The following is a 21,588-nucleotide window of genomic DNA, read 5'->3' on the forward strand; positions in this document are numbered from 1 at the left end:
CAGAAACAAAGACAAAATTATCAGCCCACACAACAAAAACTATTGATTTTTTTTAAGACTATTTTGTTACTGAATGAGAACTTTTTTTTGAAGCGGATCTAACATTGTTGGACTCGGATCCTTAGCAAATGAACTCTCATTCACTCAGACACCCGAGCCTAATATTATCCGGCGTAATGTTAGCTTATAACCAGCTGTTGTTGTTGCTTAGCTGTCTCATTGTCAGCTGTCCAGAGGGGTCGCATGTTTAATCAGCTTAATCTGCTGATGATAAGTAACTGCAACAATATTGGGGATAAGCATGTTTGTGCACGTTTGCAAGTGTTAGAGACCTGACTTCATTTTGAGAGATGAGGCTTGAGGTGAGGAGGACGAGGATGAGGTGGACATTAGGGAGGAAAGAGAGCAGTGGTGGAGGAAAAAGCCATAATGAGAACGTCATCATGAAAATATACGTGTAGAAATGTTAAACGCTCATATACAGCTGGAAGTGGTATTTGTGATCTTTAAATTACAAGTAAGTTATAAGGCATATTACGTATGTGGCCAGTCTCTAGCCACATACATAAAACATGAATAGGTAGAACAGTAATGTCCATCCTGGCCACTGTAATCAAGGTGGCGCAACAGAATTACACACTAATCATTGTAATTTTTTTCTATTAAATAACCTCAAAAGTTTACTTACTCTACCTTTAATATTATTCTATAATAAAATGAAAGACAGAAAATATTTTCACTTGTCAGAGTGTAAGAAACAAAGATATATTACCTCCTATTTGGGACTCTCAAAGCCATCATTTCTCATTCTACAGAAGGCATTTTGAGCTGCCTGGCTAATGGATAAACACACTGGTTAAATTACACCATGTCGTTAACACTGGAAGGCAATCTGTGTGACAGTGTTCACATAAGTTTAACATGTAACACAGGAGGAAACAGGAATCTCTAACACCTTATACGTAGTTGTTTGTTAAGCCTTAAGTCATCAATTAGTGACTAATGGTGTGTTTCCCCTTGTTACTTGCATTGGAAACACAAATATTTGCCCCTTGTTCACAGCAAACAGTTCAACCAACAGATAGAAACAAAAGTCACCAAAGTTACAAGAATATATTTTCACAACTTCATATGAATTCCTACAATTTTGCATTCCTTCCCTCTTTTTTCCTGTCTCTATGTAAAACTAAAGTTGAACACACGACTCCAGCTGCCTTCAAACAGCGTCAATAAGCTCGTCCGCCACTGCTGCTAGTCGTTTGCATCAGAATGCAGAGACTATCAGAGAATGCACAGCATACATAGCATGACACAGATTTTTCCCTGAAGTGGAAATATTTTCGGTTGAATGAATGTGTACTGGCCTCTGTTTGCGCTGTTCAGTGTGAACTCGCCTCATGGCAAAGACTTTCGCACTGCTCAATAACTTCCCTTTGTGTCTGGTGTGAATGTACCATTAGCCTGCAGAATTACAGGCAGAACTGAAGCTTTAGCCAAAGTGACAACGTGCACCATCCAACATTTGTGTTCATGATCAGTATCAAGTGAGCAGGCCTGGGATAAAAAGAACACGATCTAAAGAAAGAAAGGAGTGGAGAAGGGTAACAGGCCAAGTGTGCACCAACTAAAGATTTATTTGAAAACTAGGGATAAATTGTCAGGAACTGTTTTTTTAATCCACATACATGAATTTGAGTCACAAGTTTATTAACTTCAATATCTTATTTTCATCAGTACTTCCAAGTAGCATCTAACCGTAATTACCCTCTTTATCATTAAATAATGAATAAGCACAACTTGAATCTGGATAAGCAGCGTTGGATGAATATTTATTCATCTGGATTACCAGATTAAAAATAACCGAGTCAGGGTATGAATTTGAAATTCATAGAATAAAGAGCAGGAACAGGAGCACAGGAGATTTCCCATTAAGTTATCTAAACCCTAATAATATATAATAATACCTTTACAATACCATAGAGGCCCATTCTTGAGGAAATTTCTTTAAGACCACAGATACCTTGATAGTTGAAGATGCTTCTATATTGATTTTAAGCTGACAAATAGTTGAAAAAAAATTTTCTTTTTTTTTTACATTTCTTTTGTTGTATAAGTTTAATAGCCAGATACTTTGCTTAGAGGCAACTTTCTTTCTTTATTTTATTTCTTTTCTCTTTTTTGTGGAAGCCTTGCTCTATCTTCACTGCATACTAAGCAAATCAAATTCCAACTTGAATTTGTTGGCATAGACTGCATAAAAAATTCTTTATGATTATTAGAAATACCAACAGATCAGCATACAGCTAATATCAGCCGATAATATCAGACTGCTGATGAACTGGTGGTGTCAGGGGGTCAACCTCACGGGGTTGTGAGGTTGAGGTTGTGATGAGGTTGTGATTTTTTTGGAGTTCTTTGTGTTTGGAATGTTTGGAATGTTTAGTTTCTACTAGTTAGTATTAGTTATTTTTTGCTTTTATTGTATATGTGTAGTTATATTTGTTTCCATATTGTCTCAGCTAGGTGTCTCGTCTCCCCTGTCTGTCATGTGTGTCCATGTATGCCCATCATGTCTCGTTCCCTCTTCCCGTGTCCGCTGTGTTGTCTTCTCCCTTTCTCTCACATGCTTTCCCCCTCTCATTCTCCTCATTACCTCTTTCTGTTTTTCGTACCAAGCTTGTATGTCCCGGTTTATGTCTCTCCATGTTTCCTGTTTTATTTGGAAAGTCTTGTGTTTCCATGTTTAGTGTGTTTCGTTTTGCTTCCCCTGTGGCATCATGCTCATTTCTGTCAGCTGTGTTTCCCCAGGTGTTTTCATTTCCCTCATTACCCTTCTGTGTATTTAAGTCCTGTGTCCTCCTTTGTTCGGTTCAGGTCATTCGTCTACCTCGTTTCGTGGAATTCATGTCATCGTTTCAAGTTTCGGGTTTTCCAGGTTCATGTTCATGTTTACATTTTTTCACGGCTAGCTTTAGCTTCACCAGTTTAGGTCATAGTTAGTTTTCACCATTATTTCCTACGTTTTCTTTAACAGCCATAATAAAGCCTTATTTTTTGCTAACTTCAGTTCTGTCCCTCGTGTTGTCTGCATTTGGGTCCGCTCCACAAACATACCGACCTTCCCGGCAGTGACAGGTGGGACAGTATCTGTGAGGGTGTCAGGTTGCACTATGCACTACGTTACGCTGTATGTTTACTGCTACTTTTTTTCATTATCTGTGAACATAAAGGAAGGAAACACCATATTCACAGATGACATGTTTAATGAGTTTCTGAAACGGTGATATTTCAAGTCTGCTGTACCTTGTGATACCACAGTGACTTCATTCTTGTTTACACAGTTTATTAATTTGACTGGACAGTTTTACGCACTTTAATGGAAAAACCTCATTTAGTAAATTACTGAGTTTAAAACTAGTGGGTAGTTACTGAAATTTCAAGAAAGACTGAAAATTTTAAGAGTAAGTAAGAGTTACTAAAAGATTTAAGAACTCCTGATGCAACTCAATACTGGCGACAGAGCTCCATGTTAGTGTTAACACAAATAGATCAGACGGATGTTTCTCTGAAAGAATGCAAATAAGCCTACTTTCCAAAAGGTTGGACTATGTCCTTTAAAGCTCCTTCTAATGTTGAACACATCCTGAGGGAAGGATAGAAGCCAGTGATCAATATGTTGAATTAGCAGATAAAATTATCCACGAACCTCCATGACTGCAACAATGCAACGCATCATCAAACATCCCACGTTACCAACATCCTCAGATACAGGTGCTAAAAAAACATCACATCAGTCTTTGCTAACCAAAATTCAATTTCAATATTTCTGAGACATTATACAATATTACCAGTAGACATATGATGAAATCTAATCTATGATGAAACTATGAAATCACTGAAAAGTATTTATCTCCAAATAAAACAGCTTCTGTTCGGCGTGGTTGCATCCCAGTCATTGTTACACACACTGGTGAATAAGGGAATGCAGGAGATTTGATGAGGGAGTAGAGAGACCGGGGAGGGTGTTTCGTCAAACTGACAATTCAGATAAAAAAAGGCAGTGGAAATAAGCAGAGAGCTGGTGCATAACACTTTTTTTACATTTACATTGGCCCTTAAAAGCCTTCAGCTTTTCCACCACCTTCCTCCCTCCACCCTCCTTATCCTCTCACCGACCCTACCACGGACAATTTCTCTCTGCAGGGTTTGTCTCCTTTCTGCTTCACTTCCCTGACATTACAACCCTGCCACCCCTCGCTTCTCCCACTACACTATGTAATTATGATAATTGCTCATATGGGTTAGAGGAAATTGAATTTCCCATTTCCCTCTGGTTCCTTTATCCCACCAGTTTCTCTTTGTGCTGCCTCCTCATCAGCTTGCCGCTCTCAGGCTGGAGTCTGCTGTGTGATCAGATATATTGGATGTTTATATATGTGTGTCTTTGGGATGCTTCCAGTGAAAACAGCATTACTGACCATCAAACCGACTCCCCAGTGGGATGTAAAACATGTGAGAGAAGGAAAAACAAACACCACATCAAAGTATAAAGAAAATCTGGAATCATTTAAAGATGAGTTTTCAAATAAATTAAAAGTATTTAGAGAATGAACCATCTGATTCAAAATTCAAAAAATCTTCCATCCTCATCCGTGAAGCTTTCACAACTACTAAACCCAAGTGTGGAACCATCCAAGAAAGGTGTTCCTGAGTCACACTTCAGCACTGTTTCCTACAGTAGCTGCTCCCGAAAATAGTTGCTGTGAATGCTATGGAGCTCTCAGGGCCGGGGGAGTTCAATTATTCAAAACAGGTCTGACGAAAGTCTTGCTTGGCTGACAGGTTGCTGCAGCTGAATCAAACAGCTCTGCCATGCTGCCGTCAGCTGAAAAAGCCTCCATCCCCAGAGTCAGCTTTTCAGGAATGGAGAGTGGAGAAAAAAAATAAATGGCACAGCTTAATTTTCCTGATTGCTTGTTACGCAGCTAAGGCTGACGGTCTGTGCGCCAAGAAACTCACCCAGAGAAAGAAGGAGTTAGGCTTGAAATACTGGATTTATTGGTATGTTTAAATGAACAATTTACATATTAATATTACGAGCGTGCTTCTAAAGGATAATACAGATTTGGTAAACCTCAACACCTTTTTAAAATGAAAGTTCTTTCTGTTGTCGACTAAAACACAGGATTTGGGTTTACATCATCAACAAGGCTAGATCATATTATCTAGATTTCTGGTCTGTACCTCTGCCAGTCTTATTTCCAAGGCTCTAGATAAATCCTACAAAAAACGCAGAAAGCTTATCACAGAGGAAACATTTAACATTAAACTGATTACTTCATGAATCAAGAGGAAATTTCCAAAGAACAACGTAGGACTTAAAACCAAGCTGATCCTATGATTGGACATCCTTTTAGCAATGTCAGTGCAATCCCAGATCTCACATATCAATTTGTTGAGTGCAGTACAGTGCTACTTCTCATTAATGGATAGCCAAATTAAAATCCCCTTGGCCCCTCTTGATTTTCCCTCAACCAGAGAGATCCTTCCATTGTGTAATGGGACATACTAGTTTCCTAAAATAACTCCCAAACCATCAATGAATCCTCATTTACTTCGGCTTACAGATTTCCTGACCCTGTAACAATTCCATTATGGTGGGTATAAATGAGGTTTATGTGTAATTTACAAGCTTGTCTGTCCTCACGAGAAGTTACCTGAAAGTTCTGATACTTTTAAAGACAAAAACCTGTTCGATTCAAACTAAAGAAATATGGTCTAAAACGAGGACGTTCCCATGACGACAGCACACTGATTTCTAAGGGCAAAAATACAAAATCACCTGAAGAAACCAACAGGAAACAGAGTGTGTTAAGGGCCAATCAAGCCATAATTGTATGGGAGGCACTAAATGCAGAGTCTTGCATTTTCTGCCAGTCTATTGAGTGCTGGTAGGCGACTGAGCCAGAACGTGTCATGTGAAATAATAAACCGTGCCAAACTGAGGCCTGACTAATGTGCAGAAATGAAGAATACACCCTTTAGCACTCGACTTAATGGTATGCTTTTCCACCTGACTTGTCGCTCTGACTGTGATGCCGGAGAGAGACGGGAAACACTTTGGAGGCCTGTTAAACATTTGCTTCTTACCAATGTATTTTTCATAAGGGGGGAGGAAAACAGGTTTGGGGTAACACATTTTGCTCATTGCTCTGCAACAGTTTGTCCAGGCTGGTATCCTAAAAAAGGAGGCTACAGTTATTCTCATTTAATCAGCACCCAATGAGGCTGATTTTCCCCCTAGCAGGAGTTCCGCATTTGTTAACTGCACAACTGTAGGTCAGAAATGACATATTTTTTGCCTCTTAAACCAAGTTGTCATCAGTGACAACCCCAATGCTAACCAATATTTACACATTTATACACCAGACACATAAAATCCATGCAAATATTTTGTGGGGATTAAGCAGAATAAGCAGGAAGAATTTGCGCCATTTCTTCTTTTTTTTTATCAAGTTTGAGTTTTTTTTAGATGTTTCAGGTGTGTATAAGCACATCTCATCAACCACAACGCTGTCTAGCGGTGAAACAATCAAAGAGTTCAGCATGGAAGAACATTTGTTGTGTCACAATCGGCTCTCTGAAATGATTTCTCTTTTCCTCAGATCCCAACTCTGCCAACAAGAGCTCAAACTGCCATACTGACATCGTGAAATATGTACGAAAGTGGTCGTGATAACAGCTTCAACTCCTGGATCAAACCATGAAATTCTCCCTGCTGCTGCCTTTTATTGAGAACGGGATGAACCCAGAATCCCAGTTTCTCCCGTTTTTGGTTTAGTAAAATCAAAAACGGGAGTCGATATCGCTTGATATCGACTCCATTTTGTTCACACTGTTTTTGGGGGACAAATTTTTCACAAAAACGCAGAGTGTTTGGCATGTATATAGGTTACATGGCAAGTTCACATCTGGAAAATTCTGAATTTCGTGTCGTTTTTGGTGCGTAACCTTCTGAACGCTACACCTTGGTTATCTGAATATGTAATTTTTTGTTTCGCTAAAGAACTAACATGGAAGGTTAAGGGGGTTAGGGGGCTTTTGTTTTAGCCGCATGCAAAGTGTTTACGTTTAGAGGCTAATCTCAACTGAATGAAGTTTAAACATTCAGCCTGAATATATCCAGCAGTAACCATACATTATATAAATGATCAGTTACATAATTGTACTGCAGCTTACACCAGCTTGAAGGATTTGGAAAAGTACACATCTCCATGTTAAAATTACCTCTACTCTGTGGAGCTGGTGCATAAGTGGGTGGGTTAATACGCAAAGTCATACAATGAAAATCATTATTTGCTTTTAAAATGTCATTTTTAGCAAAGGCTGTTAAATTTGAATACTTAAAGGAAGACAGGAGAACAGCAATACTTTACTTTTTTCTCACTTTTCAGTCTAGTTCTGTTCATTCAAAAATGCATTAAGTTTGGATTTTCTCCACTCTAAGTATAGTACATTACTTCCGTGGCTTATTTATATTTACTTATCTATAATGAAAGGTAACTGCTCACTGTAATCACTCAGCCACTGCTGATAAGAAGATCAGCTAATAAATCGCCTATATTGGTCAAGCCAAATATTAGCTTATTCCAGACATGTGCCCATTACATAGTTTGTCCACCAGGAGACATAACCATAAAATAAAGTGACGTCCCAATCAGTGTGTATGTGTGGATAATATTTGACCAACAACAATGAAAAATGTAGCATAGACACGCTCAGAAGTAGGGATAAAATAAAAAGGGCCAGTTGTTACCTGTCAAAAACCCTGTTTGCCTTTTGAAAGGTGGAAAAAGAAGTTAGTCCCAATGTCACATAGCAAAGAATGGGTTTAAATGATCCTTTCCTTCTGTTACCAGTGAGGACAGATGCAGATTTGAAACAGTTCATTTCCAACTGAGTGAATGAATAATGATATACAATACATCAATAGGCACCCTGTATCTAATTTAGCACATTTTTAACCCAGTGAGGTGTTAGTCATCATTGCCGATGCCCCTATCACTTTGCTGTCAGAACATACCATTTTTGTTTTTGTGCTGTTCACCTTCGTTCTGACGAATCACACACATCAGAAACTATTTACAGCATTTTCTAAATTGTAGAAAATTGCAAAGGATACAACAGCAGTACTTTAGGGCCCAGTGACGAGCAGCTGTACCTCGAACACTACAAGATACACCCTGACTGACCATTTTCTATCTATCCCTATGAGGCAGGTGTGTAAAATTAACTATTGATGATGACGAGTGATCAATGATCCAGTTTTAGTATTAGCATACATAACTGCAGGGGAAATAAAATAAGATGAAGACTATAACTTTTGTGTAGTAACACTACGAAGACATTGCTTTCTAGCCATAAGGTTGTCTTGTATAATGAAATGCTTAAGACCATCGAAATTCACCCTTTAATACCTAGATTTACAAAAGCATGCCTACCATAATATTAAAATCTCACAGTGGATATATTTTTCTGAAGGTTTATAGTGAAATAATGTTTTACTTGCATGAATCATTTTTGTTCTTGAAATGATGTAAGGTTTCCTAATGTGAAATTGCCACCCACTGAGCAAAGTTACTGTCATCAGTCTAAAGCTGCAGACAGTTTCTGCAGGTTATTACTGCTGTATGACAGCCTATTATCTCTCTGTGACAGGCCATTAACTGCACAGAGGACTGGGAAATGAAACAGGAAAGAGGACAGAGAGAAGACAATGTGCTATCAACAAATCAAACGGACGGCCTTTACACTCCGCCAAAGTCAGCGAATCCAGGACTGAGACTCAGAGGAGGCTACACTTTGGTACTCTGGGCTCAGGATGGTGTTAATTTTTGCCTAAGTCCACCATTGAGTAAGCAACAGAGGGGAGTGCTTTCTAAAGTCACCATGTTATTGTTGTTATAGTAGAATTTCTACACTCTTAAGTAATGTAAATAATTACTTCTGCTGTATTGGATTTATTGGCCCTTTGTGACCAGATTATGGCTGATTAAATGGTGGAGATGGGATGGATTCCCATGTTAACAACTTTCCAATCATAAAATCCTCTTGATGACCTGAATGCTGAGTTATCAGGATTTCCACTGACAATATAAGACCTCTACATTAAATTTGAATTATGATGTTTGGCTGATTTGTGATCCATATTTGTTTGGTTCTCCATAAAAGTTGAAAACTTGCTTAACTCTGGAGAAGGTAATTGTAAGTAGTGCTGACAAGCTGACAAATACAGGGAATTCAGAAAATATGTCTATACATTTGTCAAGCCTTAAAACATCCAAACTTTTTACTCTATTTCAACTAATATAGGGAACATAAACATCTGTGCACATGTGAGCATGCTAAAATTAGTGTGAAAATGTCAAAGCGATAATATATCTGAGTCAGGCTTCAAAGAACCATAAGCTTGTCTGTACAACATACATGACACTAGGACATGAGGTACAGGGAAGCTAAATAAGCGGGGGGGGGGGGCATGTGTGATGGACTTAGGTCAATTTATATATTCAAACAATGTTTATGTTTTGTGTTTTATGTTTATGTCTTGGATGGTGAGCTTATTTGGACAATCGTCTAAAGCAGGAAGCCTAATCATCTCACTGTTCTTCTGAAATAAGTCTGTACCTGAACCTTTGCATACCTGCTGGTTAGGTCCATCAGTTTAAAGACTGTGTTGGCACTGTGAGTGTGGCAGGTACAATCCACTAGATCAACCACTCACTCTTGTCCTTGTTCCTCTAATCTACAATGTTAGCCTTTCAGCCTTTTCAGTGCTGCTCTGTATGCAAATATGTCCCCTTTGAATCAGTAGTTAAACTGTAATTCCTGATGTGCAGATGTTAGCTGCTCTACTGTATCGGCATTTGAACAATTTCAATAAATAAAGATTAAAAAATAAATAATAAAGAAGAAACACCCTTCAGTCATGTTATGACTGTTGACATTGTATATCTTGTCCACTAGGGGACACTCTGCACAGGGGACACTCTGCCACTTCCCTGTTTGGAACACACAGTTGGATTCCCACAGACAACAATCAGTTGTTACAAGAGAGATGGGCAGAGCAACTGAACAAGTGAATAAGTATACATAACAAATATTAGGGAAATCTGTTATGTTTCCTGTCTATAAAAAATACACGCACACACACGCACACACATATATATACTGTATATATCATGTGGCACATCGGGTTTTTAAACCACCAAATTTTGGCATCAGTATTAGTCAGGTTCGAATTTCAATTAATTAGGACTGACCTCTGCACTTATAACAATATACTGTTTCAAAATATGGATATTTCTCAATGTGTTTGCAGTTATAGTTTGTTTTCTGTTTATTCATTTTATTTAAATTCTGTATGGTGTAAATAATTAACACAAATTACCGAAAATTACTCTGCAAATATTTTAATAATTTATTAACCTTCACTAAGTAATTTATTGAGCTAAAATGAACTGTTGCTTGGATCTCAAATGTGAATATTTGTTTGTTTTTAATATATTTGACATCACTGTAAACTGTGTGCTCTTGGAGCTTGGACTGGTTGCCACAGAAAAAAACAATTTAGAACTACATGAAGGGCTTTAGGAAATTGTGACGGGCAGTGGTAGTGATGGATACAGGAAAAGCCTTTCTGAGTAAACATACATTTGTTTTTTAAATTCTCCAGCGTGCCAGGAAATGTTCGGATAGAGAAAATCAATATACAAACCCATATGTGATTTTCACTTCCATTGATTTTCACTATTCTGAATTTACTTCACAATGCTCTGCTTTCTAAAATTTCATTACTGGTAAAAAACCAAAGTAATTTTAGATTTGCAGTCAGTTATCAGTGATGGGCAGTAATCAGCGAGAGGGGCAATTAGAGGCATTCTTCCAGCCTCTCATTTATGAGAGGACTGTTTTGTTGCTTATTATGCTTCTGTTGTTTTTGTCTTCATTACCTACGCACTTTGCTAAAGGAATACACCCAGGCTTCACTTTAAGCATGCCTGTTAAAAGAAACTCACAAAGATACAAATAACAGTCATGCATCAGCACACTTTGGGATGTAGCTGTTGTTCTGTATGGAGGTATCAGTTTACCAGTCGAGAAGGTCAATACTGGCATATCATTAGGTCTGCTTCGCAGTCCACATCTAGTCAATGCAGTTTGATTTTCAGTGCCTCTTATTAGGGGAAATATTGCCTCAGAGCATTTTACATGAGATTATATGAAATATTTAATGTTGATATCCATCTAAGTAATTAAAAAAGTACACCTTCCTGAAATTCAAAATAACTCTCAAAGAGCTCCAAAAAATCCAGTGCTAACTAAATTAATTCAGGGCTAACAGACAGAAGACTGCAGCACCACAGTCTCCATTCATTCTTCTCAACTCTGTCTTCCCATCCTTGTCTTTACTCCTTTCTTTTCATCTCATTCATTTTCATCATTTAGTAAAGTCTCTCTCATTGTGGACACAATCACTTAAAACCAGAGCAGTTTTACCATTTTATCTAAGACTGAGGAAGACTGAGGTCTGAAGCCCAGGCAGGGTGTTTCCCAGTGGGATCCCGTCAACATGAAGAACTGGAGGATTTAAAGAGCTTGGAAAGAAAAGCGACTGGACTTCTTTAAGTTTCCTGAAGGTGTTTCTCATCCGAGAAGCTTCTTCACTGAAGTTGCTTTTCTTTCCAAGGATGACTGAGAACCGACACAGACAACTGGGGGACTTCTATTTGTGAATGCTTGAATTCCTTTGCAGTAACACCACTAGGGGGAATTCCTATGACCTTTCAGAGATTGGCGCAAAGATTTTTACCCTGAGCGTGAAGATGTACTGAGTAAAGGAGCTCACATCAGACCTAGAATACACAGATATCAGGTGACAAAGTAACGCAGTAGTTTCGTAGTATTTAAAAGTTTGTATTACGGAGGTAGACCTGTGTGGATGTTGTTATCATGCAAACGTAAAACGACAGATTTTAGTGGAGAAAAGTCAGAGATGCTGCTCCACACATCTGCAGACCCACTCCACGCTCACGATACTCTTGTGATGAGAGATAAACATGACGCAAAGTGACAACATAAGCAACGCATTACCTCCTCAAACAGCTCCAGGCTGTACGTGTTGTCATCATCTGCGAAGAAAACCACACCGGAGTCCCGCCTGCTCCGGTGCTGTCGGAGCCAAGTCAGAGCCGCATTCCTCTGTTCGGTGGCGCGTGGCATCCCGGCGCGCTTGAACCTCCGGGGAGTGAACACATGTAGGTGGGTATACGGCACCCCGCACCGGGCCAGGAACCGCGCCACCAGCTCCGTGCGCGCAGTCGAGTCCTCCACTACGATCCAGTGGAAGCGGGGCACCTGACGGAAGGCGTGGGACAGTCGGGTGAGCTCCGCTTTCTGCACAGGACGGCTGTAAGTGGGAGTGATGGCGTAGATAATCGGCAGGGCGGACTGGTTCTGAGTGCCACCAATCCCCGGTGCGCCGGTTCGGACGGCCCGCTGCGCCCTGCCGGTCCGACCGGCTGCTGGAGCCCGGATCGTCCTTTTACTGTCGATATCAATCATAATGATGACGATGAGGACCCAGGGCAGCAGGATGAAGAAACGGCTGAAAAACACAGATTTCATGGCTAAAGTTGCCGTGCGCGCGGTCTTTCTCACTCCATCGCAAACGGAAAGGCGAAGAACGGCCGACCGCAACTCCAAGAAGCTCTCCCCTTACATCCACTGAGCTGATTCCCAACAACCCGACCGCACACAGCAGCGTGCTGAGTCCATTTCAAACTATGTAAAGCACACAACCATCCGCCGCTCTCCCCCCTGTCCCGGCGGGACCGTCTCTCCAGTGCCCCACCACTCCTCCTCTTCCCCCTCCTCTTCCCTCGGATGGGACTTGCGTGCTTCTTCGTCCTCCTACCCTCCTCCAGCTCTCTTTCTCGCTCACGGAAGCCCGGTTAAATTCCCATCACTCGTTCTTCAGTGCTTGTTTTCAGTAGAGAAAAGAAAAAAAAACAAACAAAAAAAAACGAGCCGGAGCAGCCGTACCTGGAGCGGGCTGTGATAAACCAGTGATGTAGGTGATGTGGGCAGACGAGGAGCATCACTTGGTGAGGACGAAGGAGCGCTGCTCTGAGTCTGAGGATAATAAGGCGGGAGGGGAGGAGCAGGTGCAGAGGAGGGGAAACGGGATAGAGGAGGGAACCTCGGGAGGGAGAGAGAGAGAGAGAGAGAGAGCGAGAGAGACCTTGTGCGCTTCAGTGTCCGCTGAGAATTAACCCAGCTCACACTGAGACACCGGGAGAGAGAGACCGCGCGGGCTGTGTTTCTCATGCTGTGCTTGTCAAGCCCAATTTCTCCAAGATAAAATAGAAGGTCTTGATATGTGGACCCGCGGGACACCATGAAGGAGTTAAAGAGACAATATCATTTTACAAGTCGACATAATGAACATTTTGAGGCTTCATAAAATTCTTTCGATTTACCACCTATTTTCTTTAATGATCGTTTAGTGCATAAAATGTAAAATAAAAATAAAGAAGAAAAAACAGACTTTATCTCTTATCTTTTTTTAACCGTTAAAAAACAAAAACAACCCGTCAGAATAGCAATAGTATGAATAGTGTAATAGTAACATCTTATAAGCTTCTAGAAGCGCACTGACAGTTCATAATCTGTCATGAAATATTTCCTGATTGATATTCTGTCAGTGGGTTTGTCAGCTAATCGCTTCAGTATCGGTTGATGCTTGGGGAAGTAATAGATCTGCTATTCATTGCGACCGTCATTAGAGGCCCAGTGATCATATTTCACCACAGGACACCCAGAAGGTTAATCTAATGATGCTTCCAGCCTCTACACTGTGATGATGTGTTGATGTTCCCTTCCCTTTGGCACCAAGGAATAATAGTCATTCCGTTTAATAAAAATGGAGATCATTTGTACAGGAGTAGATTTTCTGCTCTGCCACTTGTCAAACCAAAGACTTTTTGCAGAATCTTGTTGTTGTCATAGAAAAATATTATTTATTGAGTGATTACTGGTATGGCTTTGGATAAAATAGGACCACCTGGCAGTGAAGTGTCAAATGCAAAGGAGGGCAGGGAACAACTATGGAGCTGTTTATGTATTTTAAAGAGCATTTTAGACTGGATCACAGATTACTAATGAAAAAGGAAGACATACATGGTATTAAATGAGTAGCACATTCATCGTGACTTCCTTGATGATGAATATCAATATGTACATATAAAAAATGTTGTTGTATTCCACAAATTTAAGTGCTGGGCCCAAAACTGTTTAAACTAACTAAACGTAATATGTGCAGTGTCTCCAAATCGACGTAATTTTCTTTATATGCTGATGCCCATGATTTATTTTTGCTGGAACAACTTCTGAATACAGCGGAAAGAGAATGTAACATTTTAAAGAAATGGTTTGATATTGATAAATTTACTCTGAATTACATTTAAAGGCAAATACATGAATTCCAGTCTATTTCATTCTGAACAGTGGAAACATGGAGGATTGAGGGGCTGTAACACATGCAATCCATGATAAATTGGAGGCTACAAGGATTTGTGCTAAATCTGCCCTCAGATTTGCAGAGTAATATCAAATTTTATTATTTTGTATTTTTTTTTAAAAACTCAAGTAAATCATGTTTCCTATTTGGGCTTAGCTCAGTGCACCAACTTTACATGACACTGTTCTGATATTTTAAAGCTGCTTAACTCACAGGTCAATAAGAAATGTCAGAGTGAGGCTACACAACACCAGCCAGATAGTGTCCAGGCCTGAGTGACATGGGGAGCTGGGGTGGAAAACAACTGTTGGCCTCAGCAAATGAATACACATTAAACAGGATAACTTTGTCTTGATTGATGTTCTCATAAGCACAAAAACATTATTAATCTTTTCCTTCTAAAACAGCTACAAACCACCGATCAGAAATGTTCATTTGGTCTGACCATAAAACCTTTCTCCAGAACACATTTGGCTTATCTGTGAGCTGCTGCAACTTTAAGTCAAGCTTAAAGGTGTCCATTTTGGAGCAGGGGCTTCTTTCTTGGTTGGTACCCTCACAGTCCGTGGTCATGTAAAACTTTTTGACGCTGGTGTTCCAGCTGTTTGCAGCTCACGGCAGGCTTCATCCTTAGTGATTCCTGAACATCCTAACCAATCGTCTGTCATCTGAGGGTGACAGTTTGGGTCTTCTTCCAGATCTCAGCAAACTGGTGAAATAATCTGAATAGTTTCTTCCTCATGTTCAGTTTTTTAAACTGATAATTCTGGAATCTGCAGTTGTTTAGAAATGGTCCATTAAGTTTCTGGTCCCTGCCAGGAAACCAGCTAATATCAGTAAATCCTGCTAATTCCACCAAGAAGAGTGGTCAAACATCCAAACTTATGCCAGGAGCCTGTAGATGATCAAAAGTGTCTTTCAGACGTGCAACTTGCTAACCAAATAATTATACGTACACATTGAATCCTGTGTGGATTACAGAAAATCCAAAAAAAAATCACCTTTATGCACCCACTTCTTGTTTTCTGAAGATATTAAAGATATATGCGGTACAATCTGAGGAGCTTGGAATGACATGGATGACTGAGAACCTACACAGACATATGCAGTACAATCATTCCATCCTGGGAAACAAACAGTCCAAGGAAATCATTAAGAGCCCAAATTTACTCCTCCAACTTTTCCAAGGTGACACAAAGGTGTTCCCAAGCCAGCCAAGAGTCATACTCAAAGTGACCAATGCTGGGCACAGTCACTACTCAGGGAAATGTCATTTCCTCCACCTGTATTTGCATTCTTCTACTTTAGGTCATTACACACAACTCGTGGCCACAGGTGGCAGTGTAAACACAGACAGGCTGGTAAATCGAGTGCTTCATTTTCATGCTCTGCACTCTCTTCACAACAGACTGTTTGTGTTTGATGCTGTCCAACACAAACGCCTGAAGCCAGAAGGCCAAAGATGTTGCGCTGGGAACAACCAATCAAGATATTCACCTTTCTAGTGTTATTACCACCTATCTGATTTTACAAGGGCAAAGTTAACTACAGTGGAACATCTCACATCAAGTTTATCTAAGAAGAGCTGGATTATGAGTCAGTGGTTTATTGCAGATCCATTTAAAGGTCCTTGAAGCACATTTAGTCCAGCAGCTTTCCAGCTAACTGGTGTTCTCCACTTCAGTTGAGAAGCTAATCATTGATGGTTAATTAATGCACACACCATGGATCAAGAGATCTGTCGGAAAGAAAAGAAAGGAGAAACCACTGAGGCACGTTAATTGAGTTGGTTCACACCAAAGTAATTGCAGGCAAACAAGCTTATATTTTCAAAGGATGAAAGCACCTTTGATTGTTTGGACTAGATAGCAACACAGGAGCGCTCATGTTTAAGGAGGGGCAGTGAAAAGCTGGGATACTTGATAGCACTGTGCGCTATTGGATATTACATTGTTCTCAAACAAAATTACTTTTGGAGGCTTAATCAATCTCATGCTCAGTGGTTTGAGTGAAAACCAAGTGATGGGCTTACTCAATGATAAATCACTTTTAAGACACTGATGCGGTGATAGCAAGTTGTTTAATAGGCTCTATTCCAGTATTAAATTGTCATGCTTTATCAACTTTGATTGCATGTTCTTCCATCTGTTCACACACAATGAGCAATTTGGAAACGAGGACGATGCATCAAGCAGGATGTCATTTTAAATGGGATCATTTTGATTTGAATTGCTTCAGATGTTATTAGTAGCCAACAAAGAGGAAAGACAACACTTTGAAATCAGTTGGACGACCCATCTCAGGCGTTTGTTCTGGGGATTGTAAATGTAAATCTTGGATTATCTTCCCTGGAACCATTATCAAATTTGTGCAATTGTACAAAATAATCATACTTGTTGTCTTTTAAAAGCTGCTGTCATAGATTGCACTCAGCATGACATTCAAGTCACAACTCCCATCTCGAATCGGCCCCCGCCCCCCTTTCCTGTTGTCACGCTGTCGTATCTGTCAATCACTCGTCTGACTGGCTTGCCTGCCGTCTCTCTCCACATCATAAATCCTGTTTTATTCATAGGAAGAGTCTGCCCCTGACTGTGCAAGTTATGTAAACGACAGGACAACTGAAAGGACACCCGGTCCAAAAATAGACACATTTAATTATACATTACTGCAACCAATCCTGCAGCAAGTACAGTAAATATCGGGCGCCCTTAGTTTTAAAGCAACTGCCACCGAACAACAGCTTTCAAACAAATTAGCCCAGCATGTTGTTAATTCACACAGCTGAGGAATGATTTTCTAAATTAAATGACGATTTACAATAACAAAAGCTTTGCCAGATGATAGTATGCAGATTTTTTTTTTCCACAGAGCTCTGGAGACATAATTAAGCCTCAATAGGCAGAAAATAGTGTGTAAATTTAGGCATAAGCCCAATGACGAGCAAAAGATAAAAGAAGCGCTAGCTGATATAATGAAAACCTAGTCTCATGCTACCAAATAAAAAGAGTATGTAGACATAATTAGCTTGCTTTAGTTAGTTAACCTCCCATTTTTACAGCTATAGACTGTATATAAAGATGGAGCACATGACAGCAGCCTCAGAAGTGAAATCTTTATTTAAATTGCTTTACTTTCTGCGAGGTGAAAAAGTATTTGATTTCTTAGTTTTTTTGCACATTTGACACACTTAAATGTTTCAGAACATCCAACAAATTGTATTATTAGACAAAGATAAGAAGTAAACACAAAATGCACTTTTTAAATGATGATTTCATCTATTAAGATGTTGTACCAAACACATTTTACTTTTCCAAGATGAGATCTATAATTCTCTATAGGCTCCTCTTGTTTATTGATGTCTACAGTCATTTTTAAGGCTTTGGGACTCCAGTGAATTATGGTGAGCGCCATTACACACAAATGGAGAAAACCTGGACCAGGAGTGGCTGGCTAACCACAGTCACTCCAAGAGTGCATCAGCGACTCATCCAGAAACCAGAACAACAATTAAAGAACGTCAGAGCTCACTTGCCTCATCAAAGTCAGTATTAATAATTCAATATTAACAACAAAGAGTCTGGGCTGAAATGGCATCCATGATAGACATATCATTATGGTTTTTCTACTGTTGGTGTATAAAAAAAATTTTGTACACACTATATTTTAACATATTTATATGAACACCTATGAGCCTTTGGCGTACTACATATGTAGCTGGTGTTTAGACAAATACATAAAACAGGATTAGGCAGAATAGCGATGTCCATGTCGCCCACTGTATTCAGGATGCATGGGCAATATGGTGGCTTCCACAATTAAGTTTATGAAAGTGCATCAATTTGTCATAACATGTAATTTCACACTAATTAATACATATTTATGAGTACAACATTCTTTTTCTATTAAATAAACGAAACTGTTGTCTAAAAACTGTCTTCGTGTGCAGGCGGTACACAAATTATTTGAGCTGCTCGGATATCGCGCACAAACTGGCTACATAATCACAGACAGTCGCTGTTGTTCTTCCTCTGCTGTAGGTCAGTAGGTCACGCACACGCGACAAACCAAACCTCAAGGGTTTTTTCAACTGTCCACTTAGAGAGAAAGCTCTTTCTTGCGTCTTGGTTCATTTGCATCCGCATCATAGCAGGATTTGTTGACTGTGTTTTCATTCAACACTGTGTGTACTTGTGACTTCATATTAATTTAAAAACATTTATGACTTTGCCTTTAAAGAATGAAAATGTTGACAAATCAATATTATGTACAGAAAATGTCTCCATGGTGGCAGTAATGACTGTATCTGGATAGATTGAGGAGAGTTTCTGACATTTGTGTAGAACAATCATGTAATTCAAAGACACTGATGAACTTCAACTGTATGTTTTAAATCAGAGTAGCCTGCTTTTTTAGAACCTAATGCCTGTTTATTTTTACTTATGTTAGGCTGGCTGTGTTGATATAACATGTTTTAATTTCATAACAGTGAAATAGCCTTGTCCAGAAATATGGATGAGGCTAAGGCAAACGCTACTGTTACCTGGCTGTTACTAATGCAAGCAGGTCAGTGATGTGATGCTGGAGGATAGCTCAGGGCCATGCACAGCTGACAAGGAAAGTCCAAGGAGGCACTGGGGTTCATGTGTTCTAGCGAAACTATAAAAAATACAAAAAGCATGACATGCTTTTCATTTGGATATGATGCCATGGATCAAATAAAATGAAAAATTCTAAAACTATAAAACTGAAACTGAAAAAAAAACCTGTCTTGCAACAAAGACGCTTACTGTATAAAGTAAGCAGCCAAAAGCGCAGGTGCTTGAGCACCACCTGTGGTTATATCTTTGAATATGCTCTGCCAGGCCTGCTGTAAATCTTCAAATCCTTTATTAGGACTTAGTGAGTTTAACAAAATGTCATCCTGGATACACAATTTGGTGACCATTAACTTATACATGAGCTACATATATTGAACGTGACACATGAAATTAAACACAAAGGGAAACCAAAACATTTCATTCGCAAAGGGGTATGATTAAATCCAAAATCTGAAGAATTTGAATTTATAATAAATCTTTAAAAAAATCATATAGATTTTAATATTCACTGTATACATGAAGTTTCGGACAAAGGGTAGAACTGCAATTATGGAAAATATTAGTGTTTTACTGATTTCTTGGAGTAAAAACAAATACACACTGTTGTTTGCAAGTTTGCAAGTGCAAATCAGTCATCACTCATTAACTTTAGCAATCTGTAGAGTAGCTACAGAGATACCTACAGTATTTGTTACCTATATAGTTAATTAGGCAGATTTTATTTACTGACCATTTTATATAGCGATACCATGTATTTTTAATGGGTTAATTCTAAGTTAATTCTAAGTGTTGGCTGCATACCAGTGTATGGAACCAACACTTATATCTTGATTATGTCATGTGTCAGTCATTTCTTTCTCTGTGCAGTATTGTAGTATTAGCCATGGAGTCATTTTAGAAGAAAGCACTTAGACTGCACTATTAGTCATAGCATGCATTTGCAAATTATGTGAAATTAGTTATATATATATATAAATATAGTCACATTAATCGGTCAATCAATCTGCTTTTCAGTGCTTTACAGTCTATACAACATTACAGTCCTCTCTGGACCCCACTATATGGTATGAAATTACTGACTACTACAGTGTTGACGTGTTCCACACACTGAGTTTTTAGCCAGTTTGCAGACTTGTGCTCTGAACAGCAGAGGAGCTTTATACATCCAGAGCAGCTAAAACTCCAATCTGCTCAGCATTACCTGAGCACTTTGTCAGCGCGTGATAGCAGTAGACGCAGCGCCACGAACAAAACCAAACAAAAAAACAGCCCATTATTTTTTTTACATGCTCACTCTGGAAGAACCCATCCTCGTTCTCCAATCCATCCATACTCCAAATAGGAATGTGCATAAAATGATAAACCAGACTCAAATATTTGCATTTAATGGAATAATATGGATTCTTGGGTTTTAACATAAGATAACATAACATCCTGGTCAAGCTCACAAGCTTACATGCATCCCCAGTAAGCAAACTGGTCCCAGTAATGTCAGCCCCCGTGATGTATATCCTCCAAATGATTTGGGTCAGCTGCCTGTAACCTGCACAAGGTTGGAGATGCTGATGTTTGCAATTATGTGGCATCATGTCAAATGTCAGGAGTCTGTGCGGTTGAGGCCAGTCAGGGACAGGCAGTGTGGTGACACAGAATCACATGGACGCCTGAGGCCTCGCCTGCAACGCACACAGTAGAGTCTACAGAGGAGACTACGGACCAGATCATGCTCAGACCAGTGGACACACTGAGAGACTGCACAGCTGAACAGGAATCCACCTCTCACATTTATAGTCTGTTGCAGTTTTTTGTTGGTTTGCTTGGTTTGTCTTAGGAAAGTTTGAGAGTTCTTCTTTTAGTTTGATTTTCTTTAAACTGAAAGCCTATATTGATAATTCCTGGTATGTGTAGGCATATTCAGACAGTATAGCACAGACATTATATGCAGGATGATGCAATGGAACTTATAGATGGAGAGAAGGAGACAGAATGTGCCAAATGCTGGGATAAAGAAAAGAAAATGACTGAGAAGAGCAGATGTGAGTTTTCGTTTGTGTGCCTGTGTGTGTGTTCTGTGAAGGAGAGCTACTGTATAACCCTGAGGGTACCTCACTGTCATCCCCTTCAAATACTACTGAGATAGAAAATGGAAGATGGAAAGTACAAAAGAGAAAAATGAAAGCATCAGAGGAAAGTGGAAGAAAAAAAAAAGGCAATAAATGAATGAATAAAAGCAAGTAAAAGATGAAGAGAAAGTAAGAAAAAAATGACTGAAAAAAGAAACGAGCTGAGAGAAGTAGGGAGAATACATGAAGCGTGTGTGTGTGTGTGTGGAGGAGGGTGAAGACTGATGTTTGCAAGTGGAGAAACATCCTGCACTGTTTGAGTCAGACCAGCCGCACAAACACC

General features: G+C 39.4%; 1 protein-coding gene across 1 annotated transcript in view; it reads right to left on the bottom strand.

The window, feature by feature from the left end:
- Positions 1 to 13,218, bottom strand: part of b3gat2 (beta-1,3-glucuronyltransferase 2 (glucuronosyltransferase S)) — a 64,454-nt gene extending 51,236 nt beyond the window's left edge. Inside the window, exon 1 of the mRNA XM_003452317.5 lies at positions 12,154 to 13,218. Coding sequence (XP_003452365.1) covers positions 12,154 to 12,687 — 534 coding nt within the window. The 5' untranslated portion in view covers positions 12,688 to 13,218. The remainder of the gene's footprint in view (positions 1 to 12,153) is intronic.
- Between the last annotated feature and the right edge of the window lie 8,370 nt (positions 13,219 to 21,588).

Source organism: Oreochromis niloticus, linkage group LG13 (assembly GCF_001858045.2).
Source record: "Oreochromis niloticus isolate F11D_XX linkage group LG13, O_niloticus_UMD_NMBU, whole genome shotgun sequence".
Classification (NCBI taxonomy): domain Eukaryota; kingdom Metazoa; phylum Chordata; class Actinopteri; order Cichliformes; family Cichlidae; genus Oreochromis; species Oreochromis niloticus.